Here is a 22,773-nt window from a genome sequence, read left to right on the forward strand (position 1 = left end):
CGCACATCTCGTGACAGGGAAGGCCACCAGAAGGACCTTGCCACCAAATCCCTGGTACCAAAGATTCCAGGATGACCTGCCAACGCAGAAGAATGAACCTCAGAGATGACTCTACTGGTCCAATCATCAGGAACAAACAGTCTACCAGGTGGGCAACGATCAGGTCTATCCGCCTGAAACTCCTGCAAGGCCCGCCGCAGGTCTGGAGAAACGGCAGACAATATCACTCCATCTTTAAGGATACCTGTGGGCTCAGAATTACCAGGGGAGTCAGGCTCAAAACTCCTAGAAAGGGCATCCGCCTTAACATTCTTAGAACCCGGTAGGTAAGACACCACAAAATTAAACCGAGAGAAAAACAACGACCAGCGCGCCTGTCTAGGATTCAGGCGCCTGGCAGACTCAAGGTAAATTAAATTTTTGTGGTCAGTCAATACCACCACCTGATGTCTGGCCCCCTCAAGCCAGTGACGCCACTCCTCAAAAGCCCACTTCATGGCCAAAAGCTCCCGATTCCCAATATCATAATTCCGCTCGGCGGGCGAAAATTTACGGGAAAAAAAAGCACAAGGTCTCATCACGGAGCAGTCGGAACTTCTCTGCGACAACACCGCCCCAGCTCCGATTTCAGAAGCGTCGACCTCAACCTGAAAAGGAAGAGCAACATCAGGCTGACGCAACACTGGGGCGGAAGAAAAGCGGCGCTTGAGCTCCCGAAAGGCCTCCACAGCATCAGGGGACCAATCAGCAACATCAGCACCCTTCTTAGTCAAATCAGTCAATGGTTTTACAACATCAGAAAAACCAGCAATAAATCGACGATAAAAGTTAGCAAAGCCCAAAAATTTCTGAAGACTCTTAAGAGAAGAGGGTTGCGTCCAATCACCAATAGCCTGAACCTTGACAGGATCCATCTCGATGGAAGAGGGGGAAAAAATGTATCCCAAGAAGGAAATCTTTTGAACCCCAAAAACACACTTAGAACCCTTCACACACAAGGAATTAGACCGCAAAACCTGAAAAACCCTCCTGACCTGCTGGACATGAGAGTCCCAGTCATCCGAAAAAATCAGAATATCATCCAGATACACAATCATAAATTTGTCCAAATAATCGCGGAAAATGTCATGCATAAAGGACTGGAAGACTGAAGGGGCATTTGAAAGACCAAAAGGCATCACCAAATACTCAAAATGGCCCTCGGGCGTATTAAATGCGGTTTTCCACTCATCCCCCTGCTTGATTCGCACCAAATTATACGCCCCACGGAGATCAATCTTAGAGAACCACTTGGCCCCCTTTATACGAGCAAACAAATCAGTAAGCAGTGGTAACGGATATTGATATTTAACCGTGATTTTATTCAAAAGTCGATAATCAATACATGGTCTCAAAGAGCCGTCTTTCTTAGACACAAAGAAAAAACCGGCTCCTAAGGGAGATGACGAAGGACGAATATGTCCCTTTTCCAAGGACTCCTTTATATATTCTCGCATAGCAGCGTGTTCAGGCACAGACAGATTAAATAAACGACCCTTAGGGTATTTACTACCCGGGATCAAGTCTATGGCACAATCGCACTCCCGGTGCGGAGGTAGTGAACCAACCTTGGGTTCTTCAAAAACGTCACGAAAGTCAGACAAGAATTCAGGAATCTCAGAGGGAATAGATGATGAAATGGAAACCAAAGGTACGTCCCCATGAGTTCCTTTACATCCCCAGCTTAACACAGACATAGCTCTCCAGTCGAGGACTGGGTTATGAGATTGCAGCCATGGCAATCCCAGCACCAAAACATCATGTAGATTATACAGCACCAGAAAGCGAATAACCTCCTGGTGATCCGGATTAACACGCATCCACATTGAGCAACGCAGGATCCCCTGGTGCCAATGCAAAAGCCCAGTCTTGAGGGTCGCCCCGGAGCAAGGAAATTACAATCCTGACCTGCTGTGCAGGGTCTCCGGCAGAGCGAGACTTCAGGGACAAAAACAATTTGCAATTATTTTTAAAATTTTGAAAGTGAGATCTATTCCCCGAGAAGAATTCAGGCAAAGGAATTCTAGGCTCAGACATAGGTGCATGAACCACAAAATCTTGCAAATTTTGTACCTTTGTGGCGAGATTATTCAAACCTGTAGCTACACTCTGAAGATCCATTTGAAACAGGTGAACACAGAGCCATTCAAGGATAAGAAGGAGAGAAAGAGAGGAAGGCTGCAGCATAGGCAGACCAGCAAGTGATTCAATCAAGAGCACACTCAGAACCAGAGGGGAAAAAAAAAAAAAAAATTGTAGCAGACTTCTTTTTTCTCTCCTTTCTCAGCCAGTAATTTAACCCTTTTTTTTTGGCCGGTCAAACTGTCGTGATTCTCAATGGCGAGAGAACATAGCCCAGCATATATGAGAACTAGCTCTTGGAAGATGGAAACTATACTGACCATGAACTAAACCTGCCGCACAACTAGAAGTGGCCGGGTAGCATGCCTACGTTTTTTTATCCCTAGATGCCCAGCGCCAGCCGGAGAACTACCTAATCCTAGCAGAGGAAAAGACAGTCCTGGCTCACCTCTAGAGAAATTTTCCCAAAAGGCAGACAGAGGCCCCCACATATATTGGCGGTGATTTTAGATGAAATGACAAACGTAGTATGAAAATAGGTTTAGCAAAAATCGAGGTCCGCTTACTAGATAGCAAGAAGACAGAAAGGGCACTTTCATGGTCAGCAGAAAACCCTATCAAAACACCATCCAGAAATTACTTTAAGACTCTAGCATTAACTCATAACACCAGAGTGGCAATTTCCGCTCACAAGAGCTTTCCAGACACAGTAACGAAACAGCAGCTGTGAACAGGAACAAAATGCAAAAACAAACAAGGACAAAAGTCCAACTTAGCTGGGAGTTGTCTAGTAGCAGGAACATGCACAGAAAGGCTTCTGATTACATTGTTGACCGGCATGAAACTGACAGAGGAGCAAGGTTATATAGCGACTCCCACATCCTGATAGGAGCAGGTGAACAGAGGGGATGATGCACACAAGTACAATTCCACAAGTGGCCACCGGGGGAGCCCAGAATCCAATTTCACAACAGTACCCCCCCCTCAAGGAGGGGGCACCGAACCCTCACCAGAACCACCAGGGCGATCAGGATGAGCCCTATGAAAGGCACGGACAAGATCGGAGGCATGAACATCAGAGGCAGTGACCCAAGAATTATCCTCCTGACCGTATCCCTTCCATTTGACCAGATACTGGAGTTTCCGTCTGGAAACACGAGAGTCCAAGATCTTTTCCACAACGTACTCCAACTCACCCTCAACCAACACCGGAGCAGGAGGCTCAACGGAAGGCACAGCCGGTACCTCATACCTGCGCAACAATGACCGATGAAAAACATTATGAATCGAAAAGGATGCAGGGAGGTCCAAACGGAAGGACACAGGGTTAAGAATCTCCAATATCTTGTACGGGCCGATGAACCGAGGCTTAAACTTAGGAGAAGAAACCCTCATAGGGACAAAACGAGAAGACAACCACACCAAGTCCCCAACACAAAGCCGAGGACCAACACGACGGCGGCGGTTGGCAAAAAGCTGAGTCTTCTCCTGGGACAACTTCAAATTGTCCACCACCTGCCCCCAAATCTGATGCAACCTCTCCACCACAACATCCACTCCAGGACAATCCGAAGATTCCACTTGACCGGAGGAAAATCGAGGATGAAACCCCGAATTACAGAAAAACGGGGACACCAAGGTGGCAGAGCTGGCCCGATTATTGAGGGCGAACTCCGCCAAAGGCAAAAAAGCAACCCAATCATCCTGATCCGCAGACACAAAACACCTCAAATATGTCTCCAAGGTCTGATTAGTCCGCTCGGTCTGGCCATTAGTCTGAGGATGGAAAGCAGACGAAAAAGACAAATCTATGCCCATCCTAGCACAGAATGCCCGCCAAAATCTAGACACGAATTGGGTCCCTCTGTCAGAAACGATATTCTCCGGAATACCATGCAAACGAACAACATTTTGAAAAAACAGAGGAACCAACTCGGAAGAAGAAGGCAACTTAGGCAAGGGAACCAGATGGACCATCTTAGAGAAACGGTCACACACCACCCAGATGACAGACATCTTATGAGAAACAGGCAGATCCGAAATAAAATCCATCGAGATGTGCGTCCAAGGCCTCTTCGGGATAGGCAAGGGTAACAACAATCCACTAGCCCGAGAACAACAAGGCTTGGCCCGAGCACAAACGTCACAAGACTGCACAAAGCCTCGCACATCTCGTGACAGGGAAGGCCACCAGAAGGACCTTGCCACCAAATCCCTGGTACCAAAGATTCCAGGATGACCTGCCAACGCAGAAGAATGAACCTCAGAGATGACTCTACTGGTCCAATCATCAGGAACAAACAGTCTACCAGGTGGGCAACGATCAGGTCTATCCGCCTGAAACTCCTGCAAGGCCCGCCGCAGGTCTGGAGAAACGGCAGACAATATCACTCCATCTTTAAGGATACCTGTGGGCTCAGAATTACCAGGGGAGTCAGGCTCAAAACTCCTAGAAAGGGCATCCGCCTTAACATTCTTAGAACCCGGTAGGTAAGACACCTCAAAATTAAACCGAGAGAAAAACAACGACCAGCGCGCCTGTCTAGGATTCAGGCGCCTGGCAGACTCAAGGTAAATTAAATTTTTGTGGTCAGTCAATACCACCACCTGATGTCTGGCCCCCTCAAGCCAGTGACGCCACTCCTCAAAAGCCCACTTCATGGCCAAAAGCTCCCGATTCCCAATATCATAATTCCGCTCGGCGGGCGAAAATTTACGGGAAAAAAAAGCACAAGGTCTCATCACGGAGCAGTCGGAACTTCTCTGCGACAACACCGCCCCAGCTCCGATTTCAGAAGCGTCGACCTCAACCTGAAAAGGAAGAGCAACATCAGGCTGACGCAACACTGGGGCGGAAGAAAAGCGGCGCTTGAGCTCCCGAAAGGCCTCCACAGCATCAGGGGACCAATCAGCAACATCAGCACCCTTCTTAGTCAAATCAGTCAATGGTTTTACAACATCAGAAAAACCAGCAATAAATCGACGATAAAAGTTAGCAAAGCCCAAAAATTTCTGAAGACTCTTAAGAGAAGAGGGTTGCGTCCAATCACCAATAGCCTGAACCTTGACAGGATCCATCTCGATGGAAGAGGGGGAAAAAATGTATCCCAAGAAGGAAATCTTTTGAACCCCAAAAACACACTTAGAACCCTTCACACACAAGGAATTAGACCGCAAAACCTGAAAAACCCTCCTGACCTGCTGGACATGAGAGTCCCAGTCATCCGAAAAAATCAGAATATCATCCAGATACACAATCATAAATTTGTCCAAATAATCGCGGAAAATGTCATGCATAAAGGACTGGAAGACTGAAGGGGCATTTGAAAGACCAAAAGGCATCACCAAATACTCAAAATGGCCCTCGGGCGTATTAAATGCGGTTTTCCACTCATCCCCCTGCTTGATTCGCACCAAATTATACGCCCCACGGAGATCAATCTTAGAGAACCACTTGGCCCCCTTTATACGAGCAAACAAATCAGTAAGCAGTGGTAACGGATATTGATATTTAACCGTGATTTTATTCAAAAGTCGATAATCAATACATGGTCTCAAAGAGCCGTCTTTCTTAGACACAAAGAAAAAACCGGCTCCTAAGGGAGATGACGAAGGACGAATATGTCCCTTTTCCAAGGACTCCTTTATATATTCTCGCATAGCAGCGTGTTCAGGCACAGACAGATTAAATAAACGACCCTTAGGGTATTTACTACCCGGGATCAAGTCTATGGCACAATCGCACTCCCGGTGCGGAGGTAGTGAACCAACCTTGGGTTCTTCAAAAACGTCACGAAAGTCAGACAAGAATTCAGGAATCTCAGAGGGAATAGATGATGAAATGGAAACCAAAGGTACGTCCCCATGAGTTCCTTTACATCCCCAGCTTAACACAGACATAGCTCTCCAGTCGAGGACTGGGTTATGAGATTGCAGCCATGGCAATCCCAGCACCAAAACATCATGTAGATTATACAGCACCAGAAAGCGAATAACCTCCTGGTGATCCGGATTAACACGCATCCACATTGAGCAACGCAGGATCCCCTGGTGCCAATGCAAAAGCCCAGTCTTGAGGGTCGCCCCGGAGCAAGGAAATTACAATCCTGACCTGCTGTGCAGGGTCTCCGGCAGAGCGAGACTTCAGGGACAAAAACAATTTGCAATTATTTTTAAAATTTTGAAAGTGAGATCTATTCCCCGAGAAGAATTCAGGCAAAGGAATTCTAGGCTCAGACATAGGTGCATGAACCACAAAATCTTGCAAATTTTGTACCTTTGTGGCGAGATTATTCAAACCTGTAGCTACACTCTGAAGATCCATTTGAAACAGGTGAACACAGAGCCATTCAAGGATAAGAAGGAGAGAAAGAGAGGAAGGCTGCAGCATAGGCAGACCAGCAAGTGATTCAATCAAGAGCACACTCAGAACCAGAGGGGAAAAAAAAAAAAAAAATTGTAGCAGACTTCTTTTTTCTCTCCTTTCTCAGCCAGTAATTTAACCCTTTTTTTTTGGCCGGTCAAACTGTCGTGATTCTCAATGGCGAGAGAACATAGCCCAGCATATATGAGAACTAGCTCTTGGAAGATGGAAACTATACTGACCATGAACTAAACCTGCCGCACAACTAGAAGTGGCCGGGTAGCATGCCTACGTTTTTTTATCCCTAGATGCCCAGCGCCAGCCGGAGAACTACCTAATCCTAGCAGAGGAAAAGACAGTCCTGGCTCACCTCTAGAGAAATTTTCCCAAAAGGCAGACAGAGGCCCCCACATATATTGGCGGTGATTTTAGATGAAATGACAAACGTAGTATGAAAATAGGTTTAGCAAAAATCGAGGTCCGCTTACTAGATAGCAAGAAGACAGAAAGGGCACTTTCATGGTCAGCAGAAAACCCTATCAAAACACCATCCAGAAATTACTTTAAGACTCTAGCATTAACTCATAACACCAGAGTGGCAATTTCCGCTCACAAGAGCTTTCCAGACACAGTAACGAAACAGCAGCTGTGAACAGGAACAAAATGCAAAAACAAACAAGGACAAAAGTCCAACTTAGCTGGGAGTTGTCTAGTAGCAGGAACATGCACAGAAAGGCTTCTGATTACATTGTTGACCGGCATGAAACTGACAGAGGAGCAAGGTTATATAGCGACTCCCACATCCTGATAGGAGCAGGTGAACAGAGGGGATGATGCACACAAGTACAATTCCACAAGTGGCCACCGGGGGAGCCCAGAATCCAATTTCACAACACTGGTCCTATAGAGGAACACAACCTGGTCCTGTAGAGGAAAACAACCTGGTCCTCTAGAGGAACACAACCTGGTCCTGTAGAGGAACACAACCTGGTCCTGTAGAGGAACACAATGTGGTCCTGTAGAGGAACACAACCTGGTCCTGTAGAGGAACACAACCTGATTCTGTAAAGGAACACAACCTGGTCCTGTAGAGGAACACAATCTGGTCCTGTAGAGGAACACAACCTGGTCCTGTAGAGGAACACAACCTGGTCCTGTAGAGGAACACAACCTGGTCCTGTAGAGGAACACAACCTGGTCCTGTAGAGGAACACAACCTGGTCCTGTAGAAGAACAGAACCTGGTCCTGTAGAGGAACACAACCTGGTCCTATAGAGGAACACAACCTGGTCCTATAGAGGAACACAACCTGGTCCTATAGAGGATGCCAAAACTCATGGACATGGATGGATTTGGAGTCCCAGTCTCGATGCTTCTCGATGGGGCCATGTGTACAGACATTTTTAGTGTGTAGTCTATATAAGAAAAAAGTTGAATGTTCTATCAGACACACTATTTCTTTTCAGCCAGTCCAATATTAGGTAATATACAGTCCACAATATGGGATACATTTCGATTTACTGACTGGAATACATGTGATAATGTCCATGAGGTGGAAAAAGAAAATGACTTATTAAAAAGCCATAATTGTAATCAGAATGATCAGAAGGATCACATTAGTAATGGTTCTGGTGCTGCAACCCCCAATAAGTTTCCACTGCAAACAAACAAATGTGGACCTCATGTACATGGCAAAGAAAAAACCTTCTGTACATCGTCCTATACAATCTGAGGCATGAAAACACAGGTGTAATCAAAAGCTCCTGAGTCCTGATGTGAAACCTGTGGAATGGCGTCTGACCTGCCATATGCCATTTATAAAGCAGGCAGAGGAGCCGGAAGGCCCATTGGGACTCCATGGCTCAGGTGTACACACCCTATAGCTATGACTATGGTTTCAGGTTGTATGGAGCTGTAATAGGGATTTCAGGGATTTCCTAAACATGTGCCAGTCTCCCACCCTCTCATTATTACACTTAGGCTATGGTCAGACGGCTGCGGATTCTCTCATCCAAAAGAATCGGGCCAATTATGTGAATGACACTGATCAGTGTCAGCATAGTGTGGTTTGATTCTCTCAGAAGAGAATACACTGTGAGGAGAAGATGGAGAACAACATTTCTCCATCTTCTCCATTGTTTGAGTCCGTGGAAACTGGACTGCACTCAGATGTCATCCAAGTGCAGTCCGTTGTTTTCCACGAACCCAACAACTGAGTGTCTTCCAATTTCAAAGTGAAATTGCAGCATGCAGACTCTGTCGCTGAAAAAAATCGTGCATCCACACTGCCCCACTGAATAACATTAGTCTGAGTACCAGTACTATGACTGCCATTTAAAGCGCCCCTATATAAAATCTATAACAGAGCTTCTAATTAATCAAACCATGCCTCTGATTATGGGTTAATGTATTTTTAAAGATCTGAGTCACTATGAATACGGTGGATCCAAAATGCCCGAAACCAAAAAGTCCAGCTTCTCAGTATATATACTTTTCCCTACCAAAATAATCGGTCTGTGTCTGTTTTTTCTTTAAAAGGGTTTTCAGGGATAGGAAAACAGGCTCTGTGTTTCTTTTTCCATGATTTTTTCCACTTCTTTACATAATATGTAAAACATTGCCCCATTGGAATAAATCTCTATTGTTCGGTCTTTTTTAATTTTGCTTCAAATTATCCAGACAAGTTCTCCTATGTGCCAAGTGCAGCTTTACTGTCAGACAAAGTGTTCTGAAAGGATCATTTACAGGCAGTGTGGGAAATACTCACTTAGGTGTCAATATTTATGCAAACGTGCGAGTCTGGAGATGGGTTCTTCAGTTCATGGTAGTATTTCGCAATTGTGTAGAACAATTATACCACTGACAACATAGGTAGATTTATGTGTTTCTGCAATTAACGACATATCATAGAGGGTTTTTTTTTATAAAAGGAGCCTAATATGTGCAGCTGATTGCCCCCTGTAGAAAAAAAATATATTTTGGGCCCCCTGCAAGACCCTGCACTGCTGCCGGTTTGGTGGGACAATTAGTCCTTGGGCTGGCTGCCTTAAAAAACCCCCCCCAGAAACTGCAATGATAAGATCAGGCATTCACTATGTAGTTTCTGAGGTTAGGAGTGTACAGGACCTTTGATAACATCATAGTCATGTGACCAATGGTCCATTGCCCTGCAGGAGTCTGGAGGAACAGCAGAGAAGCCAGGGAGGGGGTATCTATCTAATTTAAAAAATACCGTCAGTGCAGACAAGCGTTCATAGGAATGCTCGTTTCCGATTACATGTCTATGTAAACAGGTCAGCAACTGCCCGACAAACTAGCAAAAATGGTAATATGTCGGGAGACGGGATTAGGCCTGCATAATAATCACCATAATCGGCAGCACATGGCCTCGTGTAAACAAGTTATGTGCTGCCAATAACATAATCGTGTAGGTGGGGACAGAATGATTGTATTAGTGATTGTTCTCTCCACATGAGTGATTGTTCTCTCCACATGAGTGATTGTTCTCTCCACATTAGTGATTGTTCTCTCCACATGAGTGATTGGTCTCTCCATATGAGTGATTGTTCTCTCCACATTAGTGATTGTTCTCTTCACACAAGTGATTGTTCTCTCCACATGAGTGATTGTTCTCTCCACATTAGTGATTGTTCTCTCCACATTAGTGATTGTCCTCTCCACATTAGTGATTGTTATCTCCACATGAGTGATTGTTCTCTCCACATGAGTGATTGTTCTCTCCACATGAGTGATTGTTCTCTCCACATGAGTGATTGTTCTCTCCACATGAGTGATTGTTCTCTCCACATGAATGATTGTTCACTCCACATTAGTGATTGTTCTCTCCACATGAGTGATTGTTCACTCCACATTAGTGATTGTTCTCTCCACATGAGTGATTGTTCTCTCCACATGAGTGATTGTTCACTCCACATGAGTGATTGGTCTCTCCATATGAGTGATTGGTCTCTCCATATGAGTGATTGTTCTCTCCACATTAGTGATTGTTCTCTCCACATTAGTGATTGTCCTCTCCACATTAGTGATTGTTCTCTCCACATGAGTGATTGTTCTCTCCACATGAGTGATTGTTCTCTCCACATGAGTGATTGTTCACTCCACATTAGTGATTGTTCACTCCACATTAGTGATTGTTCTCTCCACATGAGTGATTGTTCTCTCCACATTAGTGATTGTTCTCTCCACATTAGTGATTGTTCTCTCCACATTAGTGATTGTCCTCTCCACATTAGTGATTGTTCTCTCCACATGAGTGATTGTTCTCTCCACATTAGTGATTGTTCTCTCCACATGAGTGATTGGTCTCTCCATATGAGTGATTGTTCTCTCCACATTAGTGATTGTTCTCTCCACAATAGCGATTGTTTACTCCACATTAGTGATTGTTCTCTCCACATTAGTGATTATTCTCTCCACATTAGTGATTGTCTGTTGGCTTATGTGTACATGACCAATGATTAACTTGAATATAACCAGTACTCATTTAATGCCGTGAATTCGACTTGCATGAATACTCTCTAAATGTTTCTGTGCAATGGGGCAAAACCTTAGCATTTGGGAACCCACTTTTAATTTTGCTCACTGTCTCTAAAACTGGCCCTGCCTTTAGGATCACAAGGGTTAAAGATTTTATACCAGGATTAAAAATTATCATCTGATAATGTACTAATTGCTGTATGCAACCCACAACCCTGACAACAGGACTCTGCAGAATGGAATGAGGGTCAGGCATGTATAGTACATCATCACTCCATTCTTTACATGGGACTGCTGGAGAGAGTGGAGTACAGAGCTCGGCTATTAGTCCTCTATAGAACGAATGGACCGGAGGTGTCAATGCTTGACTTTCACTCCATTCAGAGACCCCCCACAAAAAATTCCCTGAAAACAGTATGTATTCTTTTAAAGTGCATTAAAGTGCACCCCCCTCTTTCTGCTCCAGAATACATAAAACATTTAATAAACCCCCAAAAGAAGAGAGAGGACAGATATACTGCCTTACAGATCCCTCGCCTACACCCCCGAATGAGAAGTCAACGTGCTATTAATGTTAATGTACCACCTATACATGTTCTAACTAACCAAGATGGAATCTAATTAACTCTCTGGAAGCCATTATGCTAAAGGAGTAATTGTTTTATAAGGTCTCTAGGGTGGAGGGACGGTGATTACTAAGGCCATAGATGTGAGTGGAGAAGCCAGCTCTCCATTCCCCCAGTTGCAGGACCTGCATCTATCAGACATTTATAGACTATCATGTGATCTGCCACTAGTGACAAACATGGGAATACCCCTTTAAATCAATAATAAAGAACACATTAAAGGGAACCTGTCACCCTCAAAATCGAAGGTGAGCTAAGCCCACCGCCATCAGGGGCTTATCTACAGCACTCTGTAATGCTGAAGATTAGCCCCCGATGTATCCTGAAAGATGAGAAAAAGAGGTTAGATTATACTCACCCAGGGGCGGTCCCGCTGCGGTTCTGGTCCGATGGGAGTTGCAGTCCGGTCCGGGGCCTCCCATCTTCTTACGATGACGTCCTCTTCTTGTCTTCACGCTGCGGCTCCGGCTCAGGCCTACTTTGTCTGCCCTGTTGAGGACAGAGCAAAGTACTGCAGTGCGCAGGAGCTGGGCCTCTCTGACCTTTCCCGGTGCCTGCGCACTGCAGTACTTTGCTCTGCCCTCAACAGGGCAGACAAAGTACACCTGCGCCGGAGCCGCAGCCTGAAGACAAGAAGAGGACGTCATCGTAAGAAGATGGGAGGCCCCGGACCAGACCGCAGCGGGACCGCCCCTGGGTGAGTATAATCTAACCTCTTTTTCTCATCTTGCAGGATACATCAGGGGCTTATGCTGTAGATAAGCCCCTGATGCTGGTGGGCTTAGCTCATCTTCGATTTTGGGGGCGACAGGTTCCCTTTAATAAAACAGTAAACTATTAATCTTTGCCCACTGCTAGTTGTAGGCAGATACATTTGACCTTTATAATTTACCTTTATCTAAAAGATGTACATGTAGAAAGCAGGTGTCAGTAGAAACCAATACGACAGTAGACAAGTTCTCTACAGTGCCAGGAAGTTCTCCATTTTCCTGCAGCACCCCCGCAGGAAAAATTAGGCATTACACTGTACGCAATTAAATCAATGGACAGTCCATTTGAATGCAAGAAAGTTTCAGGTCCCAATGGCTTTTGCTATTAGAGGAAGATTCTAAATTTGTAATTAACAGTGGGTTTATAAAATCACACACCCTCTTCAAGATGTATGATTTAAAAAAAAAAAATCTCTACATCATCATGCAAAACAAATGAAAATACAGACTCACTGTTGTATCATTGGTGGTTACGTAGACGAGGACATCTGAGGAGTTCCGGTTGTTGATGTACCGGTAGCAGTTCCACACGCAGCTAATCAAGTAAGCCTAGGTACAAACACAAGCCTCACTTCAATTGGATGATACAATTAATTGCGACAAATGACATCATTATAAAAAAGTGAGGAATTATATAAAGCCTCTGCTTGTAGTACATATGTATAAAATGCGACCTGAAGTCACAGTATCTGCAGCGGGCATCAGTCATCATTAATCTCTTCTAACTGTATATGTTCTACGAAGTGACGTAGATAAAAGTTATGAGGCCACATTCATACACTCAGTATTGTACATCAGTATTTGAGAAAGGCTATACCGCCGAAACGCGCGTCGGGGTGGACGCTCCTGGACTCTTTCCTGGCATATTACGGGTATTTATATCACCTACTTTAGTGGCTTTTACCTTGCCCCTTTTACTTATGCTCTACATCCCATTGCCAGGTTTTGTGTGGATTAGGCACTATGGGAATTGTGCAATACTTATATACAACGGTATTTAACAGTAGTATACATGTTCCTGTCTGCCTGTGTATATACAGTATATTCTTTTGATATAATTCTTGTCCTGTGAGCATCCTCATTTTGACATGTGTTAGTGGTTGTACTCCCTTCCTTGTCCATTCTTTTTGTCATCTGTTACCTGATCATTTAATAAATTGATATTGACTATTTAAATTATATTTGGGATTTTTTTGTCGTGGTTTTCTTTGGTTGCTACATCAGTATTTATTTGTAAGACAAAACCAGCAGTGGCACAATCGGAAGAAAAGTATAATAGAAACACGTCACCACTTCTGCATTTATCACCCACTCCTGGTTTTGGCTCTTAAATACTGAGGCAGAATACTGACCAAATACTGAACATGTGAACGTGGCCTGACGGACACTTTAACTATTAGTCAAAACAGCATAAGCTGAAGATCTGTGACTATTTATAATTGTGTCCATATTTTATATGTCATGAAATGTTTCACATACAGTCATAGTCGAAAATGTTGGAACCCTTGAAATTGTTCCAGAAATTGAAGTATTTCTCCCAGAAAACTATTACAATTACACACGTCTTGTTATACACGTTTATTTCCTCTGTGTGTATTGGAACAAATAAAAAAAAAACAGAGAGAAAAAAGGCAAATTGGACATAATTTCACACAAAACCCCTAAAATGGGCAGAACAAAATTGTTCACACCCTCAACTTAATATTTGGTTGCACACCCTTTGGAATAAATAACTGCAATTAATCTCTTTCTGTAACCATCAACAAGCTTCTTACACCTTTCAACAAAAATTTTGGACCAGTTTTCTTTTGCAAACTGCTTCAGGCCTCTCATATTTGAAGGCGCCTTCTCCCACTAGTAATTTTAAGGTGTTCAATAGGACTTAGATCCAGACTCATTGCTGGCCACTTCAGAACTCTCCAGCGGTTTGTTTCCATCTGTTTCTTCTTGAAGTATGTTTGGGGTCATTGTCCTGCTGGAAGACCCATGAAGTAGGACGCAAACCCTAGGTCACAGGTCTTCCAGCAAGACAATGACCCATAGGTCAGTTTTTTTGTGTTGTTCCAATACACACACAAAGGGAATAAGCATGTGTAGAACAAAACATGTGTAATTGCAATAATTTTCTGGGAGAAATACTTAACTTTCTGGAACAATTTCAAGGGTGCCAACAATTTTGGCCATGACTGTACAAGATCTAATCTCTAGTCGTTTCATAAGCATACACTAATCCCAAGGACAATGTCATCAAATGTCAACGAATTTGTGCTTTAGACCTTTGTGGGTATGAGAAAACTGGTATTTAAGGAGAAATAGACCTATATAGATTCCTTCTTAGGACAGGTGTAGATGTCCGTAGATTCTCTCACACTCTGATGTGTCAGTATAATGTGTTCCAATCTCTCGGATGAGAAGAAGATGGAGACAAAAATGTCTCCACCTTCTTCATTCTGCCAGTCCGCGGAAATCAGACTGCACCCAGATACGATCAGCCCGATGGTCTTCACGCATTCATCGACTTGCATGGCCAAGTGTGATACGAATATTGGATCAAACTCGGGCATGCTGCGATTTTTTTTCCTTGGATAGACTCTGTTCCAGGAACAAATCGGCCCCATAGTAGAATAATTTTGGTCCAAGTGCAATCCGATGTTTTGCTGGATTCGACATGGACCGAATATATGGCCGTCAACATGAGCCTTTGTCCAAATTTAATTGAAGTCTTACTGGACATACACACTTTCTTGAGTTTCCTGTATAATTCTGTACGGCAGAATAAGTTTTCCTTATGACAATGCAGTGAACTGGAGTTAATTGATAGAAAGACGTCAATAGACAAATATAATGCCCAGAAAGTGATGGCGTTCAGCTCAATTATTTAAAGACCAGGGAAGAGCAGACCCTTATAATCGTGTATACCCTCATCTGGGAAAAGGAGCAGTCATCAGTTAGCTTACTTTCAAATTATTATAACTTTTTAACAGAATTTTCCTTATTTTTATGAGAAAAGTCGCATAAAAAGATAAACTAATAAAAAAATTATTACCAGCATTTTTTTTTTTCATTTAAATTTCATTTATAGATGATACATTCTGACCCAAATTAACTTTTTCTGACTCAATCTATACAGCTAAACTAACAAGTGAGCTACAGAAAACAAAAAAATCAGAATAAAATATGCTTTTTTTATGAAGAAAGTTACATAAAAAAAAAGAAACTAGCAAAAAAATTAAAACTGTTTTTTTTTTTCAATTCAATTTGATTTCATTAAAAGGAATCTGTCACCGGGTATTTACTATGCCATCTGAGAGCTGCATATTGTAAGGGCTGAGACCCAGATTTCAGGGATGTATCACTTACTGAGCTATGTGCTGTGATTTTGATAAACCTATAGTTTTATCATCTGCATATCTAGCAGTTCTCTAAGGCCAGTCTCACATGTCCAAATAATTCCGGTACCGGAAAAATCGGTACCGGAGTTATCCGTGTCCGTGTGTCCGTGTGCTCACATGGCACATCAGTGTGGCACACGTGCGGCAGCCGTGTGCCGCCCGTGTGCCGACTGGGTACCACACGGACCGTGCAGGAGACAGCGCTACAGTAAGCGCTGTCCCCTGCTTTGGGTGATGAAGCCGCCATTCATTTCTTCTCTCCAGGAGCGTCTGCTGGAGAGAAGGAATGAAAAATCATTGTTTTTGTTTTTTTTTGCGGTTAAAATAAAGTTCCCGGTAACCAACCCCATCCCACTCCCTCCCTATTGGAGGTGGAGCCGCATATTCATCACTGTAATGAGCGGCACCACGTGACCGCTCATACAGGACAAGCTGCGGCGCTGAGAGGAAGCATCGAGGGAGCTGAGTGAGTATTTTATTTCCAGCGGGTGGACGCACAGGAGGTGGGAGGGGGTGGGAGGGAGTGGGAGGGGGTTGGTTACCAGGAACTTTATTTTAACAGCAAAAAAATAAAAAAACAATGATTTTTCATTCCTTCTCTCCAGCGAATGCTGCTGGAGAGAAGGGATAAATGGCGGCTTCAGCACCACGCTGGGGACAGCGCTTACTGTAGCGCTGTCTCCTGCACGGCACACGGACAGCATCCGTGTGCGGTACGTGTTTTACACGGACCCATTGACTTTAATGGGTCCGTGTGATCCGTACGCTCCCACGAACACTGACATGTCTCCGTGTTTTTCAAATGGACACACGGTCCGTGAAAACACGCTGACATGTGCAGAGACACATTGATTTTAATGTGTCTACGTGAGTCAGTGTCTCCGGTACGTGAGAAAACTGTCACCACACGTACCGGAGCCACTGACGTGTGAAACCGGCCTAATGTTGAGATCTGTATAACCCCGCCCACACCACTGATTGGCAGCTTTCCGCCTATGCACAATGTACACAGATAGCTGTGTACATGATAGATTTCCCATGTACAGCACCATGGAATCAATGGTGCTTTATAAATAAATAATAATAATAATAGCTACCAATCAGGTGTTGGGGCGGGGTTATGCAGAGCTTATGAATATGGAGGACTACATGGAGGCAGGTTTACTAGTCCTCTAGTAATAATCTCCTGCTGATAAAATGGTAATTTTATCAAAACTGCACTAAGCAGCTCACTAAGTGACACATCCCAGGAATCAGGATCTCTGTCTCTACATTATGTTTCTCTCAGAAACATGGTGACAGATTCCTTTTAATATTTCATTTTTTTTAATTATACATTTTGATCAAAATATACTTTTTTTTTCTTTCTGAACATAAATATAAAAGAGCCAAGCTTGCTGACTGCTTCGGTCCCAGTAGTCCAGCCCAAACTTTTCTAGCACATCCGCCTGGAAAGGGTTAAAAAAAATGGACAATGGAGAATTGACATACAAAGCTTCATTTGGTCACGGTTTCCATTCACAAGTTCAAATACAATACTTTTCTTTATAGAGAGGCCCAGACCCAAAGTCATCATGGGAATTATATTCCAAATGTATGTGATAGAAAATGTACTAGAGGCATCACGTGGTGAGATTAGTGTGAGTGCCTCATAAAGAGAGCGCCAAAGCAAAAATTGGGCCATAATAGTGTTTATACAAGTGTTGCCTGAACAGATGTATAACCCTAGGACGCCATCCAAACTTCCACAGAAATTAAATAATAATTGTAGATGTGAGAGCAGCCAATAAAACAGGAGTGAGGGAAATTACTGTTTTATTAAGCCTAGTTTTTGCAAAATAAAAGGTAAATTATCAAAATAGACCTAAAGTGTTTTTTTTCAGTTTTATGTGAATAAAACAATAAAGTGTTATTCCCATCTTCAAGACCTTATGCCAATATGTATTAGGTGTAATAACAATATTATTAGCAAATACATCAAATTAGAAATGTAGTATAGTTTTTCTGATTAGCCTATGTCTATTTCCTCATGGGCAGACACGTCAGGACCTTAGGTATCCATGGTTATGACCACTAGCAACTAGCTAACTAACTGTCAGTGGACGTAACCATGGATACCGAAGGTCCTGCAATGCCTGCACATGAGGAAAGAGACATAGTGAATCAGTAAAACTATACCACATTTCTATTTGGAGATATTTGCTTATACTGTATTATTATTATTGCACCTACTTCATACTGAGATAGGATCTTGCAGGATCACTCTACAGATTAAATATTCTACAACTTTCTAATAGAGTTTATGTTTCATTTCATCACTATTTTCAAACTCTTTGTCACTGAATGAAGGGGATCCAAGAAGTATCGTTTCTCCTTGCGGAGAATGACATGTTAAGCATGTCGAGGTGAGGAGACTTAAAGCCGCAATGCTCCTCTGGGAAATATGCTAATTGTCTCTTCAGAGAGGAAGAGAACTAGAACTCTAGTGCCACCTATTGGAAGTAGCAATCCTAACAGTCTCCCTCTTTCACCCTCCTCCTCCCATAGAGTATAATGAGCTCTGTCACATGACGTCACAGTGATCTTTCAGTCCATTTTGATTGAGCAAGACCGAGTCAAGTTGTTTCTTTCGAGAATGGATGACTTCAGGATGCAGGGGGAGAGGAATGAGTGTCTGATAAATGGGGAAGATAGCAAAATTCTCTGCTAAAACATATTACAAAATTTCTTTAATTTTGACTGTACTATTGATTTATGAAAAGTATGTCAAAAGTACAGTTCCTATTCAGCTACCAGGAGGAATAAAATGAAGAATAAGTAATAGAAGTTAATGGCTTTTCTTTTTGTAATAAAAATGCCTGCTGAGGCCTCCTTTATTGGAGTGCCACAATTAAAAAGCACTTATAATAATATAATACTAATATTTACTTATATAGCGCCAACATATTCCACAGCACCTTACAACTACAAGCACTTACCTTAAAAGCCAGAATGACACTAATAAAGAAGAGAATGATCACAACAAGGCATGTGGGATTCACCGAAAGGATCTCCTCCTTGTACGGAAAATTGGATGGCTGGAAGATAAACAGAAAATACACGGTAATAAATTGCGTGTGTCAACCATCCTTCCCTAGAAAAGTGTTTCCAGCTGCGATCCTTCACAATGTGAGACATTAATGCTGTAAAGGTCTGCTAGAGGCCAGAATTACAGAAGGAAAAGCAGAGATATGGGACACGTTCACTTCTATTACATCTATGTGAAAGGAAAGCTTTCAAGCCTCATGAAATGAGCTCTATAGAGACATCCAGGGCTGACGTCTGATCTACAGAATTGGGCAGCAACGATGCTGGTAAGATTAGTAATAAAGGACAACGCGATGCAAGTTCCTCCTAACTATAACTACGACCTTGTCTAAGAAAATATCCTAGAATAGAAATACAGTATAAAGTACATAGCTACAAAAGTGAGATTAGCGGGGCCAACATGGTCAAGCATCCTACAAACCATGGGGTTGTAACGTGGTGCGGTGCGGTAGCCTAGGTACTCATCTCTTATGCCGCGGCATGTTACATGAAAATGGGGGTCCTGGCTGGGTGTGTGGACCTTGTCTATGGGGGCTCTATGCCCTTGCAGGTCGCATGATGCAGGTGGCATGGCCAGGACCAGATGTTGGGAAGTTCAATAAGGGTAAAAATCAGCCAAAGTATCAGATTTTGATCTAATCCACAAGAACCTAACCAATCAGGAACAATGAGATCATAGCATAGTGTAACAAAGTGCATAGTGTAACAAAGTGCAAGTGCTCATGGTTAACAATGCTCAGTTTTAAAAAAATGGTTCTTATTCATTCTCTCCTAGGTCTGTCCAACACTGAGGAAAATGGATGGCGGGAGGAGGGGTGAAATACAATAATAGGATAATCCCTATATTTCTCCTTGTCGTGCCCCTGCTTTGCTCCTGCCCTAACAAGGGCAGTACCCAAGTGTAGACCTACAGTATTTATTGATTGCCCATATGAACCGTGTAGCCTCCCAACGCGATTCTTCCCCTGTTCAGGGGGTTCATCAGGGGAGAGTAAAAAGAAATGTGGATACTTGCAGTGGCAAGTTACACCCGGCTGGCTGACTAATAATGTCAGTGCTCCTGTCTAAATTGAGCACTGTTAACCATGAGCACTTGCACTTTGTGATAATGTATGTGTGTGTGTCCGAGGTATACATTGGTTGTTATTTTTAACATACCTATTAAAGGTTAAGTTTTATTTGTATATTCCTGGCCATGCTATGATCTCGAAGTTCATTAAGGGAGACCACCACTCAGAAATAGTCTTTTACTGAACACTAGCTTGGTGGGGACTATATGCAATAGATAGCGGGAGCATAACTTTCACAATATGGAGCATCTTCACACACATTCTCCGCACCTTTTCAAGTTTACGTGTTTCCGCCTCAAGTTTCCCTGTCTTCACCACCACCAAGGACACTACTACAGTCCAGTTAGTGACAGTCCTATTCTCAATCTGCAGTTCCGCCTCCTCTTCCATCTTAAGGAAACTAGTTTGACCAATACTTAGCGTCTCAACTTGCTGACACCTTGGAACTCCCACTTGGGACACTCTCTTCAGCTCACGTTCTCTGTCCTGTCCTGACCTCTCTGAGCCATAAACTCGGGGCCATGGTGCAAGGTGTCCCGTCCCAGGACCTGTCTCCCGTTGATCACTCTGGCCAAGATTGGGCTGTAACACTACACTCCAGCAATCTGGGCCGACTTTAAAACAGCGCTTACAAGTTCAATGGAAAAGAGCTTCTACGCACAGCGCATGTTCTGTTGTCTAGTAGTGGTGGTCGGTTTCCAAGGTAACAAGTAAACAAAAGAAAACTGTTAATATCTTAAGAACGCCTGAACATTTTAACAAGCAGTAAATTGATAAATTTCTTGCACTTACAAGCAGTATCTGACAACAATGCTTATTTACGAAGATGGGAAAACCCTTTAACTGTTTAGTGCTGTTTACTTTGTACCAGTATCATTATAGACATTATATATATATATATATATAGATTATCTGATGCACAAAAACTTGGAACATGGGAATTGACATAAAGAAGAAGGAAACAAACAGTATATAAAAAAAGCAAAGCACCCATGATAAAAATAATAATAATAATAATGATGAAGAAGGAGAATCAGCAAAATGAGAATGCATCAGTTTTTGATTGGTCATGTCAGGCCTCTTATCTAAAAGATATTGGTAATATATAGCACCTGATAGGTAAGGGCCAAATAATAGATTCTGAAGAGCAGGAGATTCTAGGTACAACTGTGGTCATCAGCTAAGTGGACTCCGACCAGCCATATATTGCTGACTACTTACATTCCTTGAGTACCCATGGCAAATTGTTAGTTTACAAAGGTTCTCTCACATCAACAAAATAACTTAAAAGGGAATATTTCAGCAGATTTTTGCTATGTAATCTAAGAGCAGCATGACGTAGAGGCAGAGACCCTGATTCCAGTGATGTGTCACTTACAAGGCTGTGTATTGCTGCTTCAATAAAATCAGGGTTTTACCAGCAGGAGATCATCACTGCAGGACTAGGTGTCTCATTTATCGTTTCACAGAAAAATAACTTTAAAACTATCTCTTCATTTTTCTTTTAAATAAATTAAATAAACACTGCACACGTGAAGTATTTAAAAATGATTAAAAGAATATTACCTAATTATATAAGGGACAATCTCCCTATTAAATCCCTAACAGTCCTTCTCTAAATGACAGTGGAGGTTGGCACCCTAAAAGATACTAAGTGTCCCCCCACTCCATGATGGCTCACTGTCACTGCCCGTGGATGGCCCTGAGCATCTTGGCAGAGGGGATGAATTAACATGGATACACATCAGAGTGCTGTGCTTGAATATCTGGAAGCCTCCAGTCCTGATGAAACTGGGAGAGGAGGCGAAACGCATAAAGACAAGACAGAATTAATATGAAGATAAGTATTGCCATAAGGCAATACTGTATGCATATATCCTGGGCTTTTTATCTTGATCTCCCAATTATGGTTTTCATATAGAAAGGTAACGTCTTTGATGCATGACCTAATATTTGTTTATAGGTTTGTCTATTATGGCACCTTACCTCTATTGGGGAAAGGCCTCTAATTGGTTCCCTTGTGGCCGGACATATGATTCAGAGGCAATCTGTATCTGACCTTTTTGGGTTCACTTATTTATGCAGACTATCCTAATTGTGATGTGCAATGTTACGCACACAGATGGCGCAAGAGTTTTGTGGACCCACTGTGCCGCGGTGCTGGGCTTACTCATTAGGGGCATAGCTAAGCAGCTACCAGGTGTCCACTGGAGCTCCTGCTGGTGGAGTCAGGCTTGGCTGCAGGAAGTCACCAGGTACCACTCCTAGGCAGACCCTGGTACTACAGCTGCTGACCACAGGGGGCAGGTATGCTGACACGGACAGGACTAGGACTCTGTTCAGACTGCTAAGGCTGGTTTCACACTTGCGTTTTTGTAAGCTGCGTGTTTAGCGCTAAAAAACGCAAAAAAAGCATGCGTTTTTTTCCCTATACTTAACATTAAAAATGCACGCGTTTTTTCGCATGCGTTTTGATACGTTTTCGGCAACGCATGCGTTTTTTGACGCGTGCGTTCATTTGCAGAAATGCAACCTGTAGTAATTTCTAGCGGCATTTTTTTGCCGCGAAAAAACGCATGCGTTTTTTCGCGGCAAAAAAATGCATTGCTGTCTATGTAAACGCATGCGTTTTTAAGCACATGCGTTTGTTTGCGTTAAAAACACATGCGTTTTTATAGAAAAACACAAGAAAACACAAAAAAAACAAGAAAACCCTAACCCTAACCATAGGGATCCAAACCTTAACCCTAACCCTAAGGTTAGGATCCCTAGTAACCCTAGGGATCCTAACCCTAACCCTAGGGATCCTAACCCTAACCCTTAGGGTTAGGATCCTAACCCTTAGGG

The 22,773-nt window shown here is 43.1% G+C and overlaps 1 protein-coding gene across 1 annotated transcript in view; it reads right to left on the reverse strand.

The window, feature by feature from the left end:
- The window catches only part of LAPTM4B (lysosomal protein transmembrane 4 beta), a 117,535-nt gene that overhangs the window by 20,660 nt on the left and 74,102 nt on the right, over nucleotides 1-22,773 (reverse strand). Inside the window, exons 5-6 of the mRNA XM_077270920.1 lie at nucleotides 18,748-18,846; nucleotides 12,831-12,926 (exon numbers count right to left, since the gene is read on the reverse strand). Of these exons, the coding sequence (XP_077127035.1) occupies nucleotides 12,831-12,926; nucleotides 18,748-18,846 (195 nt within the window). The remainder of the gene's footprint in view (nucleotides 1-12,830; nucleotides 12,927-18,747; nucleotides 18,847-22,773) is intronic.

The sequence above is a fragment of the Ranitomeya variabilis genome, chromosome 6 (genome assembly GCF_051348905.1).
Source record: "Ranitomeya variabilis isolate aRanVar5 chromosome 6, aRanVar5.hap1, whole genome shotgun sequence".
Lineage (NCBI taxonomy): Eukaryota > Metazoa > Chordata > Amphibia > Anura > Dendrobatidae > Ranitomeya > Ranitomeya variabilis.